The following is a 22,977-nucleotide window of genomic DNA, read 5'->3' on the forward strand; positions in this document are numbered from 1 at the left end:
GTGTATTAAAATATAGAGTCGTAGCATTTTAAAATTTTGTCTTCATTTTTAGAGTAGTATTTTAAACTTCTGAACAATTTGCTAAAGTAGATTTTTTGTTGTTGTTGTTAAAATAGCCTGCACATTATTGTTTTTCCAACTTTTTATAATAGTTTTTTTTCTTATGCAAGTCTAATGTTTAGAGCTATGATGAACCTTAGATATTTCCTAGTCTGACCCTCTCATTTTATAATTGAAGAAACTGAGTCCCAGAAGTTAGGCGATTTGTCTTTCACCTTGTAAAAAGCAAAATATTTTAACAACTGACATAAATCATGCTTTCAGATTTACAAGCACTTTCATGTTCTTTCGTGTGAGTTCTCATTTGTAACTCCCAATAACCCTGAGAAATAGACGCTAAAATTATGCATTTTATGTTCTGTTTTCAGTTGAAGAAACTGAGGCTCAGAACTAAAGAATCTTGTCCTTGGTCAGATAGCTAATAAGGACTGGAGACAATATTGGATTCAGGTTGTCCTGACTTCAAGTCTAGCATTCTGTAATGTCATGTTTCATTTCTGCATTATTTCAAATACCAATAGCTGCATTTTAATTATGGTTTGAGGAGTTTCACTGCTTCTAGTTGTGGAAAAAAATATGTGAGACATAATAAATATACACATAAAATATCATTCAACAAACATTTTTTCTATTTAAAATAACAGTGCAGATAGTAATTACTATTTAAATTTATAACCCCCTCAGTTTCCTTCATGTGAAAAAAGCTGTAATATTATAATGTTTTCTTTACCTGAGTGCCCTATCAGGTTGCTATCATGATGAAATGATATTTTATGTGTAAAGCATTTTGGAAAGCATAGAGTGCTAGGTAAATGTCAACTATTTCTGTTATTATTTTAATCAAAGCTCTTCCAGGATTTTTATGGCAATTTCTCTGTGCTGTTTTGATTTTGCCTCTAATACCATCCAGGAACCATACCAAGTCTACTACAATAAGCCAAATCTCCCTGTAGCTAAACTAGATATGATGTAGAAGACTCCACAAATTCAAAAACTTATTTATCTATAATATAGCACTGAAAGCTGAACAAGGCACTTTAAATTTCCTGGAATGTATATTTGATAAATTTGAAAATATATTCATTTCTTTAAGCATGTTGATATTGTTCCCATAAAGTTGGGCAAAATAATGTCAGATAATTTTCTTTATTTCTTCTTAATTTGTTGCAAATTCTCCATTCACATTTTTGATACTGGTAATAAAAATTTAATATAGTGGCATAAAAAAATATTTCAGTAACATTACACATCTATTCATTCAACGTTCAAAAGGTTGTAATTCAAATAAACAATCTATCCCTCCCAAGTGACTTATCCAAAGCCAGATGTAGTAAACATTATGTATAATTTGAATCAAGAGCTCCTGACTCTGGAATTGTTCTTTCTCCCTTGCAACATGTCTCCATTTTTCTTTCTCCTGCATCATCATGGCAGGTTTTTGTAGGTTCCTTCCAGCTCTAAATGTATGAACCTATGAATCTCTAATTAGCCCAGAGCAGTTATATTTGACTTCAAATGCCCAAGAGCATTAAAGGAAAGGAGAAGTTATTTAAATGATAAATTTTAAAATAAAATTTATGTGGAATGGGCAGTGTTCTTTTAAATGAGATCAATTCAGGGCTACAGCTGTACGTTAACTGAATCCATTAATATTAGGAAACCTGTTCTTACATCCCAAGAGGTAACATGATGGTGTGCAATAAATAGTAACCAAGGATTCAGAAGATCTGGGTTCTAACATTGTTTCTTCCACTTAGTATACTGCATCCTCCTTTAGCACTACACATTCTGGTTTAGCAGGATATCGTACCTCATGATTTAATGAGAAAATACAGGCCTCTCCCCTCCAACTCTACAACTACTACAGTATCTACACAGTACCTTGTGTGTAGTAGAAGTTTAATAAATAGCTGTGGAATTGAATTGAATTTTAGAATTGAATAAGCCCTATGGTCCTATTCAAGTCATTGGACCTCTTTCATCAATTAAAGACATTTTTAATGTGCTATTTCGTTTTCAGTTAAGATGTTGTTACCTTTCCTTCTCTGTCTCCCCATGGAAAAAAAAGCCCTTGTAATGAATATGAATAGTCAAGTAAAGCAAGTTTCTACTTTCAATGTGTCTAAACATGTTTGTCTCCTTTTGCGTTTTGTGATTGGCCATTGCATTAATCAGAGTGTTTAAGTCTTCCAAAAATTGTTAGTCTCCACAGTATTGTGAATATTGTATAAATTGTTCTCCTGGTTCTACTCACTTCACTATACAATCAGTTCATTAAAGTCTTCCCCTGTTTCTTCAAAACCATTCCTTTTTATCATTGCTTATTCCTTGACAGTGTTCCATTATATTCATATATTACAATTTTTTCCACCCGTTCCTGAATCGATGAAGACCCCTCTAGTTTCCAGTTTTTTGCCACCACAAAAGAACTGCTATAAATATTTTTGTACATACTAGGCCTTTTTCTCTTTCTTTGATCTCTTTCATGGATAAAGCTAGTAATAGTATCTCTGAGTCAAAAGGAGTACAGCTTTACTGTTATTTTTAGGTGTCCTATGTTTCTTTCTAGTACGACTGAACCAGTTTTTACTTCTACCAACAGTACATTAATATCACTGCTTTCCCATAGTCCCTTCAGTCTCTGTCATTGGTTTTGTTGTCAGTTTTGTCAATCTGATGGGTGTGAGATGGAACTTCAGAGTTACTTTAATTCATATTTCTCTAATTTCTGGTGTTTCAGAGTGTGTGTGTGTACAGGTAGGTATGTATGTGTGTATAGGTGTGTGTGTGTGTGTGTCTATGTCTATCTATATATGTGTATATATATTTCATTTTGTAATTGATAACATGAATTTCTTCCCTTAACTGCCTGTTCATATCCCTTGACCATTTATCAGAGAATGGCTTTCTTCTTAGAATTTGGATTGGTTCCTTATATATCTTGAAATGACACCCTTATCAGAGAAACTTGCTACAAATATCTTCCCCAATTTACTTGCTTCTCCTCTAACTTCAGCTGATTTAATTTTGTTTATACAAAGATCTTTTTAGTTATATGGAATTAAAATTCTCCATTTTATATTTTGTGATTCTTTCTGTCTTTTGTTTGGTCATGAATTCTTCCCTTATCCAAAAATACAAAAATTAGTTTCTTACTTTATCCCCTAATTTGTTTATTATATGACCTTTTATGTCTGTTATGTATCCATTTGGAGTCTCACTTGATATGGTATGTGAGGTATTGGCATAAACCTAATTTCTGCCAGACTACTTTTCATTTTTCCCCAGAACTTTTTTGCAGAATGGTGAATCTTTACTGCAGTCGCTGTAGTTTTTTGGATTTATTGAGCACAGTGCACCAAAGATCATTTACTTTTGCATGTAATCACTAAGCATTTACAAAGTGTTTACTCTGTACCATGGACTATACTAAGAGCAAAGGATGTAGAGGAGAAACAAAAACAATTACTGCCCTCAAGGAGCTTAAATTCTAATAGGGGATGTATAAATTAGACTGTATCAAATATATACAAAGTAGACATGAGGTAACTTTAGAGAGGATGGCCAGGGATTCTAACAGTCAAAGGTTGGGATAGAGAGCGATTTAGACAAGAGGAATAGCCAGGTAAATGCACAGAGACAGGAATGGGGGTATATGTGCAAGGAACTTCTGGTAAGCCAATATGGCTTTATCATGGAGACCATAGCAGGGAGTAGACCATAAGAAGATTTGAAAGGTAGGAAAGGACCAGGTTGTGAATTGCTTTAGATGCCAAACAAATCACTTTATATTTAATCCTGGAAGTAAGAAGGAGCCATTGGAGTTTGCTGAGAATGTGGGTTATATGGTTAAACCTACACTTTAGAAAGATTATTTTGGCATCTGAATAGAAGATGGATTGTAGCAAGCAGAATTGAATCAGGAACACCAATCAGAAGATTATTGCACTATTCTAGATGAGAAGTGATGAAGGCCTAAACTCAGATTTGAGTTTGGTCGGCATAGAGAAGGGGGTGAATGTAAGAGATGTAGAAAGAAATTATAAGATTTTTGGTACATGTTTACTAGATTTTGGGGCAAGGTGAGCATGAGAGAGGAATCAAAAATAACCCTGAGGCTGTGAACCTGTATGACTGGAAGGATGGTGAGTCACTTGACAGTAATAGGAAAATTCAGAAGAGGAGACAAATTAAGAGGAAAAAATAAGTTTTATTTTATACATGCTGAGTTTGAGATGCCTAAGGGGCATTCAGTTCAACAGGTCTAACAGACTAGTCAGTGATATGAGGCTGGAACTTAGGAGAGAGAGTAAGGCTGGATAAATAGATATGGGTATAATCTTCAAAGAGATAATTCAAACCATGGGAGCTGATGAGGCCACCAAGGGAGAGAATATAGAGAGAAAAGAGAGGATGTTTCATGGCAAATCCTTTGGAAATACCCACAGTTATTGGTCTCTCAACCAAAGATAGGACGGAGGAGAAACAAGAGACATAATAATTCAGAAAGGAGCCTTAGTTCTTCATCTATAAAAGGGATGTTAATATCTGCCCTATCTACTTCACATGCTTCTTGTGAAGATTGAATTCATTATTGTTTGCACTCATAGCGTGATGCCTGGCACTTAGCAGGCTCTTAATAAGATATTATTAATTGATTGATTGATCAAGTGAGATAAAATATCTTGAAAAAACTTTGAAAACTATAAAGCCCTATGCAAATGCAAGATTTTCATTTAAATAGCAAAAATATGGCTTTAACATATTTAGTCACAGTTTAGAAAAGATTTTGGTGCTCTATAAAAAGTGTTGCTTTTACGTAACTAATGGAGACACCAAAGTCACTTTCAGGTGACAAAAGAAAAATATGTCGTGAATATGTTGTTTAAAATTATAAAAAATATTTTGTTATGTTAATATCATAATGTCCTTTTCTTCTCCTTCAGGAATTATGTCAGATCACCAGTTTGGAAACCAGTTTATGTGCAGTGTAGTAGCCTCACATGTGAGTCATCTGCCAACAACCAATCTCAGTTTCGTTTGGATTGCTCCACCTGCTGGCACAGGCTGTGTCAACTTCATGTGAGTCCTGAGATTTACTATTATAGGTGATGGGAGGTGGTCTATCCTTGTCAATATGCCAGTTACCTTCCCTTCCCCTTTGATGAAACAAAGTTTAATGTCACATCTTCTCGTAGCTTTGTGTCATATAAATTGCTTAGTATCACACATGATTGATTCTCTACTGCCTCATTATGAGTTTCTGAATCTATCCATTTAACAGGAAATCTCTCTTCTTTCAGTAGGATTAAATTTTCGAATATGATGATAGAGTTAACATCCAAACAGGATTAAATTTTCGAATATGATGATAGAGTTAACATCCAAACAGATTATTAAGCATGCCCAAGCTCTTGGGGCACTAGGGCCATATTGTCAAATTAAAATGGGAGGAAGTCAAGGCAAATTATCCTTTGATTAACATATAACATGACCTCTACCTCCATTTATTTTCCAATTATATATATTCATACATAAATATTATATATGAAATACATAAATGTATGTTTATATAAATATATATATATATATACACACATATATATACACACATACACACATACATTTGTGTGTGTGTTTGTGTGAGTGTATGTTATGGTATTGCTCCAAAATAGCATTCAGTGAAAAATAAAACCTAACAAAAAATTTTTAAGTGAGTATACCTATAATTTCATAATTATTTATTTCCTATCAACTTAGTAAATTATTTCTTATACCCAAGGGTGGAGAATATTGTGTTGTTATTTATCAATTGCATTCAATGTTAGCCAGGCTTAAATGGAGGCATAAGTCATATAAAATGAAGTACTCGATGCCTGATAATATGAAGATTTGAATTATAGAATCATAGCATTTCAGAGTTGGAAGGGACTTGAGGTTATTTAAAGCATGAATCCAATCAACAGCATCCTAAATAAGTGACCATCTAGAGTTGACATGATGACCTCCAGTCATATGGAACTGTCTAATCAGGCAGCATATCAGACATATCTGATTATTTTCTTTATATTGAGCCAAAATCTACCTTCTTATAATTTATACCCATTGGTCCCATCTCTGCTTTCTGGGGACAGTCAGAAATAATCTAGTCCTTCTTCCACTTGCCAGACTTTCAAATTTATGTACACTAATTTTGCTTCCCCCCCACCAAGACTTTTGTACTCCAGATTAAAAATTGCCAGTTTTTTCAGTGGATCCTATTATAAAATGGTTTCAAATCTTCTCACTCAGACTGAAGTTCCTCCTTGACCTTTATTCTTTCAATTAAACCATTCTAGTCATTATAGAGGCAACATAGTGCAGTAGAAAGAGTACTGAGCCTGGAGTCAGGAGATAGTTGGATGTAAATTCTGCCTCTGAAATTTACTATCTGTGTGACCATGAACAAGTGACTTAAATAACTTTGAAACTTTTATGTCCTCATCTGTAAAATGGGGATAACACTTGCCTTATAGAGTTTCAGGAAGATTAAATTTTTAAAATGTTTGCAAAATTCTTCCAGAATGTTAAAGTGTTTTTTAAATATTGTTGTTCCAAACAGTCAACATTGTCTTCCCTTTTCTATGGCTATGATGATGGTGGTGCCACGTCAAAATAGAGGCTTAGTGCAATGTACTGATGTCTTAAAGACTAATTTACATTGGTCCATGAATTCACCATCCCTGAAATTTATGAGCATTGCTCAAACTTATAAAAGCTTGCCTCATTCAGGATGCTTTGTATTTCTGTATATGTTATTCACGTAAATATTTAAATAGATAAGAAAGTATATATTTATGTCAATAATTGTTGCTTTTCTTTTTATTGCCATTTTGGGGAATTAACAGAGTGTGAATCGTTTGCATGACTTAGGTATCTTAGGCATCTTCAGGTATTTTGTGAAGTGACCCTTCAGTTCTTTTATAATTGTTTCACTCCCCTAAGATGACTCTCCTTTGTATACGCTTTGTCTAATCCGGCTGTTTTTCTCATCTTCATTCTCTATATGTGATTTCTTCTTTCTCTATAAGCATATCAAGGACTATGATATTGGAGTTCAAGAGGTGTAGCTTCATTCTTTTTGATAACAGAAAAAAATTATTATAAAGATTGTTGCAAATTTTTTCCATCTTTCATCTGTTTGTCATCTTCTTTCCAACCCATTTTAAAATACTCTCAGGATAAAATCACTGAATACCAAAATATATCTTGATTTAATTTATGTGTTCTTCAATGTCTACAAAAGGCATATATGCTGCAATGATTTTCATGGTAATTTTTTAAATAGTGTGTTTTGTGTTCAGATCACATTTATTTATTAATATATTTCTTCCTGTCCCCTACTCAGCATGAGCCCTTATAACAAAGATTAATTTTTTTTAAAAAGCTCAGCATAATCAGCCAACACATTAATTGCTTCTGACAGCACATATTTCATTCTACTCTTAACAGTTTCTTACCTCTCTTATGAATGGAAAGAAGCATATTTTTTCATCTCTTCTTTGACCTCAAACCTTAATTATCATTACATCGTGTTCAATTTTGATTTATATTCTTTCTATTCATACTGTTGTAATACTTATATGTGTATATATACATATACATAAATATATTTTTCCTTGATCCTACTTTACTTCCTATTAATTTATACATGTCTTCCCATATTCTGTAAATTCTTCATAGTTTTCTTTTCTTGTGGTACTATGCTATCTTATGGCTTTGGTGTTGTAGACAAATATTACATTATGCTCCTAAGCCAGTTTGTTTGACCATTCACTTATCAATGAGCAAACAAATCTACTTTGTTCTCAGGTCTTCGCTATCATAGTATTCTTTTTGCAAATACTTAACATGAGCATTACAATATGAGATGAAGCAATATCCCATGAAATGATGTTACTTATTGCTTTTAGATGAATGATAAAATCGACTCTGCCAAACCTTTTATTTACCTCTCCAAGGAAAACTTGCAAACCATCCTTCCATTTAACTGCAAATTCCTTCTGTCTGCTTGGTTTGTTCATAATAAGAATGTCAGGATTCATATCCTTCATTCCTCCAATAGTCTGTACACTCATTGGTTCTTGGATAAGGATCTCACATTTTTAGTACTAATAGCTAACCAATGTTTTATAGATGGCTTAGAAATTGTGTGATTCTAAGCATACCCTGCCCTGTTTTTGTCACTCTTCTACCCTTACAACAAAAGTAAAAAGTAACCACACATAACTGAGTGCTAGTTTGTCTCTTTTTTTGTTTGTTTCATGGGTTTCTCTGGCCAGGGGATTCCTCATCAGGTGGTCAGAGGTAATGAGCCTCCATCTACTGAGTTTGGCTCATTCTCAGAAAGCAGACTCCAATCTGTTGCTTTATACTCGAAACCTTTCCAGTATAACCTGGGATTCCTAAAATGAATTAGAGACATGGAAATTCATGCAGGATGGAGACCAAAAAATGGAAAGAAGGCTGAATAAACCAGGGAGTCATAATGTAGAAGAGCAGCCTTGACCTGTTTTATCATTGGTTCCTTGAATTATGTGCATTATGTAGGTGCCAGGGAACAAGAGAACTCTAACTTAGACAACACAATAAATAAAGATGACTCTGTAAGACCCTGAGGAGGAAAAAGATCAGAGACAAACTATTTATTGGCCAATATGAAAGTATTTCACATATTTATTAAATTAAATCAAATGATTTACATAATCCATGTTTTTCTTTGCCTCATTGTCTGCATGGGCCCTTTAAGTCACAAGTCAAATTCTCACATTCCCCGGATAAAATCACAGGTGGGAGTATGAGTCATCATTGTTGTTCAGTCATTTTTCATTCATATCTGACTCTCTGTAACCCCATTTGGGGTTTTCTTGGCAAAGATACTGGAGTAGTTTGCCATTTCCTTCTCCAACTCATTTTACAGATGAGGATACTGAGGTGAACAGGGTTAAGTGAGTTGCCCAGAGTCACACAGCTAGTAAGTGTCTTAGGCCAGATTTAAACTCAGGAAGGGGAGTCTCCCTAACTTCAGGCCCTACTCGCCATCCACCCTGCCACCTAGCTGCCCAGTGTGAGCCATAGAGATAACTATTAAGAAGCCTCCAACACTGGATTAGGATCATGTGGTCTTGTAGCAGAACGAAGGAAGGAAGGGAGGGGAGAAGGGAGGAAGGGAGGGAGGAAGGAAGGAAGGAAAGGAGAGAGGGCAGGTAGGCAGGCAGGCATTGATTAAATGCTTACAGTATTCCAGGAACTGTGCTAAGTACTTTACAAATATTGTCTCATTTAATCCTCACAACAACCCTGAGAGTTGGGTGCTATCACTATCCCCATGGTACAGTAGAGGAAACTTGAGACAGATTTGTTCAGGATCACATAGCTCATGATGTTATAGATTATATATTATTATTCTACATTATTAGAGAGAGTCAGCACAATGTAGTGGATAGTGGGCTGGACTTGGGGGCCACGAGATCTGGATGCAAGTGGTATCTTTGCTTCATAACACTATCATGACTAGCTTTGCAACTTAACCTCTCATTGTCTCCAACAATTTTCTAAGCCTAATTTATAGCTAACTGATTTCCTGCTCTGCGTTGGTGAATGGAGTTTCTAAACTTTGAGTTACTATACTGATTAAGTCACTGGTCCAAAACCTAGCCCTCACCAATCCTTCCCCCTAAAGTGCTCATTGATCCTTATATCATTATTTACATTTTTACTTGCCCATATTTTGTCTCTCCAACAAGATTATAAACTCCTTGAGAGGAAGAATGGTGTGTTGACACCTTTAAATATCCCAGTGTTTATTGTTTTTCTATATATCTAGTCAACTCTTTATAAGTTTTTATTAAATGAATTAACTAAAAATAAAATGGATTTATATACTACCTGCTTCTAGGTGGGGCACAAAATTTAAAGAAGTAATGAATGAGTCTATTTTTGAGATTTTGATATTGTCTTATGCAACTTTTAAAAATGCCATACCTCTATTAATTCTTTATCTAAGAAAGGGAGGGATTATTGGTAGAGAGTGGTTTGGAAATGTCAAAGAAGCTTTGCTTTGGATGTAGGCTAAATCTTTGTGAGTGTGTGTTAAAAAGTTATACACTTTTCTAATATTTCATTAGTAAATCCAATATATTTAAGTTTATATCCAGTATATTTTTATAGTTAAATTATAAAACTATATATAACAATAGTATCATGGAATTTAGAGCTAGGGAAGACCAGCTTGATCTATTCTTTTCATGTTGGAGAATTATTTTGTAACCTAAAATTTAACGTAAAGTTGCATAGAATCAACGTACAGTTCAAGGGAGGCTAAATTGCTGCAATTCTTCAATATCATTCCCTTGCTGGGAAAGAGTTCTAGAATTCCCTTGATTCTGGTAAATTTTATATATTCCTGTAAGGGATTCACATTTCTTTCTGTCTGGGGCTATTTCTGAGATTTGGAAACTGCATTAATATTGTATATGAAATAGTAATGTTATATTAGTCTGCCAACCTATAATACACAGCCTGTGATTTTAAAACCTGGCTACCTATTTTAAAACCTCTTTGGAAATCCCATAGTAAGAATTATGGAAATGTTGAACTGAAATCTGAGACAATTACACAGTCTACTAAGAGTGTCTTTCCCAATGAAGAGTAAGTGCAATAATGTCTGAACAAACCACATTTTATTGGTAAACCACTTAGCTAAGCAGTCATTTGGGACAGTCTATTTACTGCCTTCCTTGGTTAAAAATAATCAAAGGAGAAACATGGGAATAAAATTGTTTATTAAAAGCAGAGGGACTTGAAGGTGAGGATTCTGGTGTTTTCAGTATGGATAGGTAACAGTTTTGTTACTAAAATAACAATTGTCATTAATTTATGTTTTATTTTCCTTCTTTCTTTTCTTCCTTCCTCAATTCCTTCTCCCTTTCCCCCTCCTCCCCCTCTCCATCCTTCCCTCTCTTCCTTCCCTTTTCCTTTCTTTCTTCCTTTTCTCTTCCTTTTCCTTCCTTTTTTACCTTCCTTCCTTCTACTGAGATTTAATCTCCCCATTTTGCCCAAGCTAGAATTGCAACAACCACTCATAGACCCAACCCTGCTACTGACTGGCCCAAAAGTTTTGACCCATTCATTTTTTAATATAGATCAGTTTGTTCATCCTTAAGCAACTTGGTGGCCCCTCTCTCCCAGGGGCTTATCATATTGATACTGGACTTAGTGAGTGTAGACACCTGATGGGGTTTAGTCCTTTCAACTCAGAACTCCTGAACTCAAGTGATGCAGCATTCTCATAGATAGGTAGGGGGATGTGCTATAGATGTAGAATATTAAATGTGCTTTCAGATAATACTAATGTATTAGTTTTATTTAATTGCTTTGCTTTGTTACCAGAGAACAACCACAGATTAGGGATAATCTAGAAATGTTTAGACTATAAAAACAAAACATATCAAAAAACTGTTTAAATTCAAAATATCATTTCATTCTACATTTGAAGTTAATGAGAACAAGGAATAAAGAAAGCTATAAAATGATCCCTTATTTATTTAGAGTCAGAGTAAAACCCTAAATGATTGACATTAATTGATTAGATATGAAACATAATGAATGACTTTTATTGAGTTTACCACTTTCATACTAACCTTTATTCCAACAAAAGAAAGCCTTTCTATAAAAGGACTTTAACTCTTATGCACAGGTTTTGCTCCTGACACAAAGGGCCCAAGTACAGTTTGGGTACCACTCACTCCTCCTATTCGATTATCACTTCCATACAGAACCTGTAAATAGCAGTATCTGACACTCCCCTAGGATAGCCAGCAGCTCTCCTTCTAAGTACAAAAACATTTTAAGCTCAGAACATAAATAAGTTTTATTTACAAATTAATGGATTCAGAAAGGACTCACATCTAAGCTCTGACAGAATCAAGGGACTTTGTTTCTGAAGACTTACAGAGTAGCTGTGATTTTCAGTGTTTCTGGAGAGGCTTCTGTAAGTAGAAAGGCTAATGTTTCCTCATCTTCTCTCTCCATGTCCTCCCTTTTCCCTCCCTACTTCCTGCGGTCCCCCTCAACTCTCAGGAAATAGTGGTTCACTGTTTAAGTTTTCACTGTCCTTCATGGCTCAGCCTCCTGCACTATAGGTCTCAGCACCTGTGGGGCTGTGGATCCAATAGATTGAAGGTCGTCATCATCATATTCATCATCATCATCATTGCTAGCATTTATATTGTGCCTCTTATATGCCAGACACTGTGCTAAGCACTTTACAAATATTATCTCATTTGATCCTCACAACCACCCTGGGAGGCAGGAGCTATTACTATCCCCATTTTAGAGTTGATGAAATTGAGGTAAACAGAGGTGAAATGTCATGCCCAATGTCACACAGCTGTTAAATGTTTGAGGCTGAATTGTATTGGTAATTAGGGTGAGACTTTTCTTTTTTACTGTTTTCTCTTTTGGAGCATTGTTATAATCAAGTGCTTTTGATGAGTCTGGCCTTTGTTTCTTTGATTAAATCAATAGTCTTTGACCTGCTTATGTCAAGGGAAAACCTAGTTCACATAGGTTTGAGTCACATGGTTTTGACACCCTTTGACCCTGAACAGGTTATATAAACTCAGAGGTTAGCATTTTGCTTGGGGCTCACTCACTGGAAGAATATCATGTGATTTGACCAGATGAGACTCTGGGTAGCTGCTGGAGCTCCCCAACTTTGAAAACCCAGATGTTGGTGCTTCCCTCTCTGGTAACTATGTAATTCTTTGTTCAGACAGCTAGAGGCCTGTCTGTTGATAACTGTGTGTGTTTGCTCTGTTTATATTGTCTCTGTTTATAATTTCTGTTTGCATTTGCTCTGAAGTTCAGGGTGCTGGCTTTTCCCCCTGAACTAAGTGAATGATATATGTATGTTTGATTAAAGTGAGATTGTTAACCCCTTAAAGTTGCTTTCCTTAGAAAAGCAGATCAAAGAATCTATGCTAGCAGCCTTTCTGTGTGCTGGTGTTGTTGGTTGTGCACAGCCACAGTAGCAAGCAGCATTGTTGTTACATAGATTTAACCTTATATCTTCAGTTGAGCTGACTCTAAATCTAGCACTCTGTCCACTGTACCACCTTCCTGGTGGGGCCACCTCTCCAGCAACTGGCCCATATGGACAGCCCACTCTGTTCTATCACTTCTTTGTTACATTTCCAGTCCAGAGTGCCTTAGTTCTTTTAAAAAACCTTTTTGTACATTTAGATCCCATAGCCTGTGATGTCTCACTATAAGTGTATTTCAGGATGCTAACACCGCTTGTATGGTTTTGTATTTCCCAGTTTTGGCTGACTTCTGGCTGCTGAATTTGTCCTATTTGCCTCCTCTTTTCCCCACACCTTAGGCAGTGTTACCATTCTTTGCATTGGCAACTATCACTGTATGTTGGGGTTCAAAGGGGCCACATACATTCTCCCCACTTGTCTTATTTCTCCACTGTCTTACCTCTAGGCATCTGAGACAGAGTATTCAAATGATATTAACACAACAGGAGAAGGAGAGGAGGATACAAATGGTCTTGTTCCAAGTGCCCGTTCTAAGAAAGGGTGTCTGTGCTATAGAAGAGGGACATTTTGAAATCTCTGTTTCAACAGTATGATAAAATCAAGTCAACCAGAAACATTTATTTTTTCAGTGCCTACCATGTTTGAGGCACTGTGCTACATGCTGAGGATACAAAGAAAAGTAATAACAGTTTCCATTCACAGAACTCACAGTCCAATGGTGGAGACAATATGTAAATGACTATGTATAAACTAAATATATATGAGATAAATCCGAGATAATCTCAGAGGAAAGGCACTAGTGCTAAGATAGATTGAGAAAGACTTGTAGAAGGCAGGATTTTAGCTGAGATTTGAAGAAAACCAGAAAAGCCAGGTGGCAGAGATGAGGAGAGAGAATTCCAGGCTTGGAGACAGACAGATGCACCATTGGGAGACAGACAAAACATATGCCCTATTCTTGAAGGGTCAATGGACAATTTTTATATGGTCATTTTGGAATTGGAAGGGACCTTGGAGGCCATTTTATCATGTCTTCATTTTACATATTGGAAACCAAGGACCAAAGTCTCCCAAGTGAAGTGACTTACACAAGGTCCCACAGCAAGTCATGGAAGAGCCAAGTTTCTTAAATGCTAGTTCAAGGCCTTTTTCACTAACCTGCATTATCTATCTCCTTTGACTCTAATGTGAAATACTATAAATTGAATTCTGTGTGGAGTTGAAGATTTGTTTGAATACCATAATAACAGCGCTGGTGAAATATCTACAAAAATAGAAGAATAAAGCACATTGGCATATTACTGGTGATTTTGGCAAATGAGATAGATGGGAAAGTTAAATTTGCACCTGTGCCAATAATGATGTATGTATAATTGAAGTCTCTCAAAACTGATAGCGAGAAGAATAAACTGAGCAGTGTTCCAGTTAAGATATTGAGTGACCACAAAGTGCAGGCACAGATTACCAAGCAGGAAAGAGGTAGATTGTATTGAGCATTTGGTAGTTTGGAGCAGATATCTCCTAGAGGAACAATTTTTTAAAAGTACACTAAAAATACAGAAAATCCATTTTAAAAATTGAAGACACTAGCAGTTTCTGAGTATCCTATGGGTTTGAAATACTACAGAAGCTGTGATCTGAAGTGCTACCAAGGGTATAGCCCAGAAGCCTTTAATTTTTGATGAGAGTCATTCTAATTTGTCTAGAGAATTCATCTGGAGAGATAGCCTCATTGCACATTTCTTTCTGTCCATCATAAGAAAACATAGCAATTGTACTTGCCTTGACATTTAAACATTTGAAATAAGATATGTGAGTACCTCCTGGGTGTTTTTATATTGTGTGAACATTCATATCTAAAGGTAAGCTCACCAAAATTTGATTTATATCCAAATTATTTTACTTTTTGAGCTATGCATATCTCACAAAGAAAGTAAATGACTTTACATGTAAGTCTGAAATTCTAGGATCCTAATTGAAAGATAAAACTGGATATGATATTCTCCAAGAAACACTTTTATCTTTCCTGTCTCTCAAGCCCCACATTTTGTTATTGGTTGAATTTTCTGGTCTCTAACTGGAATATCAAGTGATATCAGGTTCTGCTGAAACACTGTTGTTGTAATGTTAGAACCTAACAACATGTATATATCATTTCCCCATCAGTATAACTACTAGTTTATACTATTCATTGTGCTTCTGTTTTTCTTCACTGTCAAGTGACCAATTAAAATTCGGAGGAGGAAAGTTCCTATGTTTAGGAATTTGCAGTGTATTCTTTTGTGTCAGCTTTTAAAGAAATGATATCAGACAATAGAATACTTTCTGATGGTTTTTATTTATTTCTGTGTTGTGCAATGATAAAATGACATTTTTGCATTTATCCATAGCAGATTATCAAGACAATTCTGGGTCTTTAAAAATCATTTGGTTGCTTTTATAGTTAAAATATGTATAAAGGTTTTAAGCACATGAACAGAAAGTATAACCCTTGAAACAAACCTCAGGCTTTAGTAGATATTAAGAAAGAAAATAAGTATATATAGTTTGAGGTATGACAGGAGTTATGAAATGCTGAAAATATACTTTTTGGAAGGAGGATGAACTAGGAACTAAGTCATATGGCCGAAGGAGGGAGAGAACCAGAAGCAATCATAACAGTAGTATGATGAGTCTTACTGTAAGAGAAACATAGTCTTGGGTGGAGTATGAAGTATGTGGTTTTCATGTTAGTCTAGCTTTCCTTTTAGTTAAACAACACAGGGACTACAGAGAAAGAATGGTCTTTGTTCTCCTAGCTTCACCTGGAAAAACAAGCAGAGCTTAGGTATCAATAAGGTTTGTGTTGAAGCAATTAGACTAATTAAAGTTTTTTGTGTTCCTGAAGAGGCCAGTTTCATGACAAGATCTAATGCCCATTAACTCTCAAGTCTTTAGTCAAATGTTGATGGCTTATGGTAGACAGACACTATATATGCATTATAGTGTGTCAAAATATTCCAGTTCTAACTGAGCCAAAAGGACATCCAAGTTTGGTTATATAAATAATGTTATGTTAACAGAAAGAAAATTATTGAACACTAGTGTATAAGTAATCTTTGGTTCAAGTTATTTGTCTGTGTACTAATACTATCTAGTTGTTAGATAGAAGACCAAAATCAATATCAAAATATAAGTATAAAAATGAGAAAATATGGCATCCAATTGGAGCAATTCTCACCAGACCTATTTAAATAAGCCATTAACCAAATGAGAAGTAAATAAAAGAACCAATAAGGATAAAGACTATCACCATTTCCTAAGAAAGTTTAACTGGTTTAAACCCATTACCACAAAATCAAAAGGGAGTAGAAACTGCTTCAGCAAACAATCTCTTCATCTCTTTATTGTAATAACAATATCACAAAATTTAAAAATTAGCAGCCATCTAATCCATCCCTGCCTGAAAAAAATTCTGCTATATCATGCCTGACAAGTGTTTTTCCAGTCTTTTCTTTAAAACTTCTGGTGGAGAGAACTCACCCCTCCCAGGACAGTCTATTACACTTTTACACAGCTCTGATTGATTAAGACATTTTCCCTGACATTCAACCTAAGTTTCCCCCCTTACAACGTGAACTAATGACTCCTAGGTCTGGCCAAAAAGAACACATTTTCCAAAGAATAAAACTTGTGGGCCCCGCAAAGGGCAATGTAGAGGTACATAGTGAGTGTGAGTAGACAACAACATATTTATACATAGTAGCTCAGAATAAATAGCTTACTGCATGTGATCAGAAGGACATATGACTAGAAAAGAAAGCAAATCAGGCAAAAAATGAGGAACAGATAACCAATGGACATCACACATGCTCCAATGATACCAATTCAATGTCAAGAGAAGTGGAGGAAGAACCTCAGGACAGCAGATGGACAAGGTGTGGAAATTTTATCAGAGATCACGGGCAAAAGTTACAAAGGACAAGAAAGCATGGATGAGTTGGGGTCAGCACCCTCTGGTGGAAGTACTTATATCATTGAGATCATGATTGCATCCAAGTACTATCAAAATGACTAAAATTATGCTTAGTGCCTCCATTTATTAAATGGAAGTACATCCATTTCCTAAATAGCTTTCTTTTACTTATATCTTACATATATTAGTTACTATCAGATACTCATATATACTCATATATAATTCATGCTATTTCAATAAGATATATGCTTTTATTTTTTAAGTACCATTGTCTGGATTGCATTCATCATGTATCCATAACTAGAATAAGTCTACCTGTTGGCCCTGAACTGCCATAGTCAATACCAACATTCCTCTAAAGGCAACTATGCAATTTCTAGCCATAGCATCTCAAGAGGAAATGAATCGGACTTTAGGGAAAATTTCCTTGCAAGTCCAAAAACAATTTGTCATACTATTTTCACATTAAAGTGGAAAGTACTCGATTCTTTGAAGAGTTGTAACACAAAATAATTTCTTTTTAAATGGGAAGGTGACACAAGTACAAACAACATTATAACTGGCTTCTACCAACTATCTATATGAAATATTCTGATCTGAAAGGATAGTTATGAAAAGTCCCAAGCAGCAGCTAATATTTATAGGAGGACTTAACATGTTGTCTGATTATATCCTCTCAGAAGCCATATGAGATAGGTATTAGAGGCATTATTGTCCCCCTTTAACAGATGAGAAAGCTGAGGCTCCGGGGTCAAGCTAAAAATCATCAGAGCAGAGGTCATTCCTAACTCCAGGTCCAGATATCCTTTTCACTACACCACTCTGCAAAGTGAAAGATTAGATTCTTTCTTTAGAAAATTTTCCTTTTCTCTACCAGGGGACATATATAAAAAGAATGCTGGATTTAGTCAGAAGAGCTAGATTTTAATCTCAGGTCTGCTACTCATTGTCTGTGTGACCTTTGGAGCATCATCTGATCTCTCTCCATTCTCCATATCCTCATCTCTAAAATGATATGGACTAGATGATCTCTCATCAGATCCCAACTAGTACCAAATCCTCTCAAATTTCTTTTATGGGAAGAGTAGCTGAATTATGAGGTAGTCATTTCTTAAATCTTAACTAGTGCACTGAGATTTCTTTTTTGTTTTCTTCTTTCTTTGCTGTCTCTGATGAATGGGGGTGGGGGGAAGAGGATCACAAGGAGCTGGGAAGCAAAAGTCTTTTTCTCAGAGAGGTCTCTGAGCACCTCATCTGATGATGAAACTGAGGCAAAGAAACTTAGCTTAAGCTGACAAATTTGGAGAGATTGATACACTCTCTTCACTCTACTGTGTGAATACACTCTATTCAAATTAGGGATATTAAACAAGACAGGGCTTCATTTTAGGGTTATCTTGTTTTTAATAGTAAAGATCCTGTGAAGGGTTTGGAGGGGTTAGGGGCTTGGAGGAAGTATATAGCAAGTCAAGGAAGAAAGGTTGGTGAAGGCTCTCCAGGTGATTAACCATTCACTTTGACATAGTTCCTTCTCTTTGTGTAGATTCTTTGGAGGAAAAGTGGCTAAGACGAGTGAGCTCTGGAGTCCCATGAGAACGTGCTTACTCATGGGGAATTCTAGCACCTCATGGTTTTGGCTGCTTTTCTTTCTACATTATGGCCCCTCTTACTTGGACACCAAATGGAAGATTTGTGAAAGCAAAAACATACAAAAAGAGAAAAACCAAATCATTACAATTTCCTGAGGCTTTTCAAATTTGTCAAGAATTTTCTTTTGGGGGATTAGCAGAGGTTCAGTTCAGTTTTCTCTTAGAAGAATCAGTTGTCCCATTTAAAAAAACTGTAAGAGGATTTTTTTCCCCTTGAATTCATCATAAGGTACAAAAATAGAAATGACAGAGTTGTCTGGGAAACAGGTGGATAAGTTTCTCCCTGAGAGCAAAAACCCCATGACTTGCCAATATTTATGCCACTTAGATAATATATAGTAGCAGCAGAATGATATTCAGCTCTTCCTTTTGGCTTCCTGCTGAAAATTGTGGCATTTTTCTTATGGAGGATGGAGGCACTTTCAATATGACATGAAAAATGATCACTTTTGATTGCTCTTTCAAAATAAGGAATTTCTGTAAAAAAAGAAAAATCTATCCTAACTCCCATGATTTATCTAAAACTTTATGAAATTCAACTTAGTGATATACATTCAGAAATATTCTGCTACTTTCTAAATAAAATAATTGAGATTCTAAGATCATACTAAGAATATCTATGCAAGGTACACCCAGGTGTGATGGTACACTAATGGGCATCTCTTTTTGCCCTTCTCCTTCCCCTCACAAACATAACTCCTAGTTCTTGTTAATCATCATTTCTCTTTTTTCCCAGTGAACAAATAAGCAATTTGATCCTAAACCCTTCCCTCAGGGGAAGGGGCAATAAAAATGTTTACCCCAGACTTTGCCAGTGTATCCTGCCCATAATCTGAATCTATTCTAGAGAGTATGAATGAGTTTAAGTAAGGAAAAATAATGGTAACTATATTCAAATATTTAACATTTCTTCTGATTTCTTTAAAAATATTTTCATTTGGAACTTGGTTACATAAAATACTTTTCAAATTTAACAATATGTATACTTCAATTCAGAATTCTAATGTGCTTTTAAGTAATGGTGCACAAAAAACTATGTGAACCAGGACAACTATACGTTGTTGAAAAATGAAACCTAATAAGTATGTTATTTAAACTCATTATGTATAACAACCTAGCAGTGACTTGAACTAGATAAATATATTTGAATTACTTCTGGTTCCAAAAATAAGTGGGTCAAAGTTGAAGATGATAATAAGAAATGTTCATAAAATTAAACTGAAAGTTTTCCAATTATATAATCCATGTAGGAAGATTTTCAAATTGACCAATTTGGGAAATATTGAACAGTGAATCTGGAGGAATAAAACACAATTGAAATGGGAAAAGGTTATTATTCTATAACTTTTTATTTTTCTTAGAGTCCATTTTTATGGGCTGTCCCTAGGATCACCCCTAGGTATAATTGTAAAGCAGGCAAAATTGGTCTTCATTCTCTCTTCCTTTTCGCTCCCCCTTAGCTATTCATTGTTTCATATTATTCTACTCGCTGGGGTCACTGACCCATGATCTAGAACCTTTCCAAATTTTTCCCTTGGACCATAAAAACTTAAATGATACGTATCTTCTTTTTGAAAATGGATAATCTGATAATTTACTTGGTACAAATGTGTTATTGAGTGATAATGGATGATAATATTCTATTGCTCCAAGATAACATATATTTTATCTAGGGTCTTCTGGAGTCATTACCTTAACTCCAAAATGATCATAATAGAAGAAAATTCAGACATCCTGTGACAGACTGATGATATTCATAGGTAGGAAGGCCATTTGGGATTCTCAAATCATACCTACTCAGTAGGCAGGACTTGCCACTTTTTCAAGTCTATAACAGCTATTGATAAGCATCAAATTAATACAGTGTAAAAGCATTTTGAAAAGTAAGAGAAGTGCTCTGTAAGTTAATGCAAAGCATTGTTATGTATTTACTAAGAAGGTACCAGGCAACAACATAAAAGAATCAAAAAGTATTGCTAGGAAGAGGGGAAAAAAGAGTGATTGTTGCTCTTTTACAATCCTGAAACACCTCTGAGACCCATAAATTTATTTTTTAAAATTTCAAATAGTTTTTGTTTGCAGTGTGGTCATAAATTAATGAGACTGATTGGCATATGTAGCTCATTCCCTTATAGTCACAACCTTTCTTCTTGAATCCTATTCTATTTAGCTAAAATTTGCTATGACTATCTAAATAAGTTATAATGCTTCCCTAAATTTAAGTAATTCTAAATAATTAAATGTGTTGACTACCTATTCCCCTACATACATACCTAGAAGAGAAGGGATGCACCCATGAAAAGTTAATGGGAAATATTAGTTATCATTGCTCCCAGAACCAACCCCACAGAATATTATCTGTTGTGTCCTCTTAGAATTGTTTATATTTTAATTTATTGCTCCTGCCCCTATACTAAATGAAATCTGGGATTTCTATTGTGAAATTTGAACTGCTTGGTGTAAATTGGTGATAACTAACTATCAAGAACACTTGAAAAAATCTGAAATTAAATGACCTTTTGGTCATTTGATAATTTAAACAACTATAATTTATAGGTAAATTGAAATAATTTGATTTGCAGCCAGTTACCCTATCAATTCAATTGCATAGATCCCATCTGTGTAATGTTAATGCAATGTGAATATGGTAACACTACAACGAAGCAGATACTTCTGAGTTTTTATTAAAGCAAATAGAATTCTGATTTCTATCTTGATAAGAATAATATATAATGTTTAATGTTCCTAAGCACCCCATTTAAATTGAATGATATTGATTGAAACCTTGGTATAATACAAATAAAAGTCAAGGTTCTTTTAAAAATTGAATGTCATGATTTCTTGATTTTGAAATGAACCCTATAAATGCACATCCAGAAAAAGATTTATGTGTCAGGATGGAATGCAGAAAATACAAAGTCACTCATTTCCATTTTCATTTCAGCATCTCACAAATTCGAGGTCAAATTTTGGCTACCCGGTGACGCATCTTAATCTGGAAACAAAAATGTGCTGTGTAAATCTCACCCAGTTCTTATCTGCATTAGTGTTTATAGAAAGGATTATGAATAACATAAGCAAATTACTTGACAAGACCTACTTAAATATTTCAAAGAGCAATGTCCTAGATGTCCTAACATGTTATATGAAAGATAAACAGTGGAAATGCTTCCAATTAATAGTGCACACTGTATGTAGCAAAGTAGCAAAGATGGCAGGCCTCTTATCCAAACTACGGTTTTGACTTAAGCAAATATATAGAAAATATGACTGTAGAGTTAAGCCTTATTAAGTCTTTCTTCTAAATCCACATGCAGGCATTAAGTCCCCTATTGGAGATGGACTGCTTATTTGCTAAGTGCAAAGATGGTTACAAAAGAGCTTTTCTGACTTTGAGGATGAAAGCTGAAGTACTCTTTAATTTTGGTTACTGCAGGGCTCATTTCAGCAGCCACAATAGTTATTTGGCTCAAAACCAAAAAAAGTAGCAATACAGTACTTACATGTCTATGGATCAAAATTAGATGAAAAATTGCTGTTTCTCATCTCCAAAGCTATTTGCTGCACATTTTATAACCCTCAAGATGCCTTTTGTAATATGTGATAACAGAGCCAACCGAAGAATCTGCCTGGAAAGAGATTACGTTAATTATGGACTCAATGTCCTATTTTCTACAAGTGATCCCTAGAGAGTATCTTACTGTTGGATGAGAGGTGTTATGATGCACATTAAAACCTACAAGTCGCACACAAAGAGGTTATAAAAGTGAGGCAAGGACACCTATAAAAATTGGACATTCTTGTAATCAGTTGTGGAAAAACCTACAGTAATATATTTTAAATTATTCTAACACCTGTTACAATAGGCTTTTCTGTTTGCAAAGGACAAAATGACACTTGCAAAACAGCAAAATCCTGCTTGTGCTTCCGTAACTGATGCAATGAAGGTGTGACAATCTTTTTAAAAGTCTTGGGGCATACTTCCCATGAAAGTTTTCCTTCCAAATTAAAAAAAAACTTTATCGCCTACTATTGTAATAGTTTTCTCCAAGTGTAGCTAAGTGGTTTTCCTGTCAACCATTGTTCTTGATAACACATCAAGTGCTTCATCATTAAGAATTCATTTGCCATTCAGTGTAATAGGGCTGCTCATAATGAATTCATTTAGTATTAATGTGAATGTCTTGTATTTCCATGAAAATTCTTTGTAATTTAACATTGGTTTAAC

The 22,977-nt window shown here is 35.0% G+C and overlaps 1 protein-coding gene across 2 annotated transcripts in view; it reads left to right on the top strand.

The window, feature by feature from the left end:
* RELN (reelin) overlaps window positions 1-22,977 on the top strand; it is a 560,642-nt gene that overhangs the window by 154,942 nt on the left and 382,723 nt on the right. For both annotated transcript variants that reach the window (XM_036762107.1, XM_036762108.1), the window contains exon 3: window positions 5,007-5,142. In XM_036762107.1, the coding sequence (XP_036618002.1) occupies window positions 5,007-5,142 (136 nt within the window). The remainder of the gene's footprint in view (window positions 1-5,006; window positions 5,143-22,977) is intronic.

This window comes from Trichosurus vulpecula, chromosome 5 (assembly GCF_011100635.1).
Source record: "Trichosurus vulpecula isolate mTriVul1 chromosome 5, mTriVul1.pri, whole genome shotgun sequence".
Lineage (NCBI taxonomy): Eukaryota > Metazoa > Chordata > Mammalia > Diprotodontia > Phalangeridae > Trichosurus > Trichosurus vulpecula.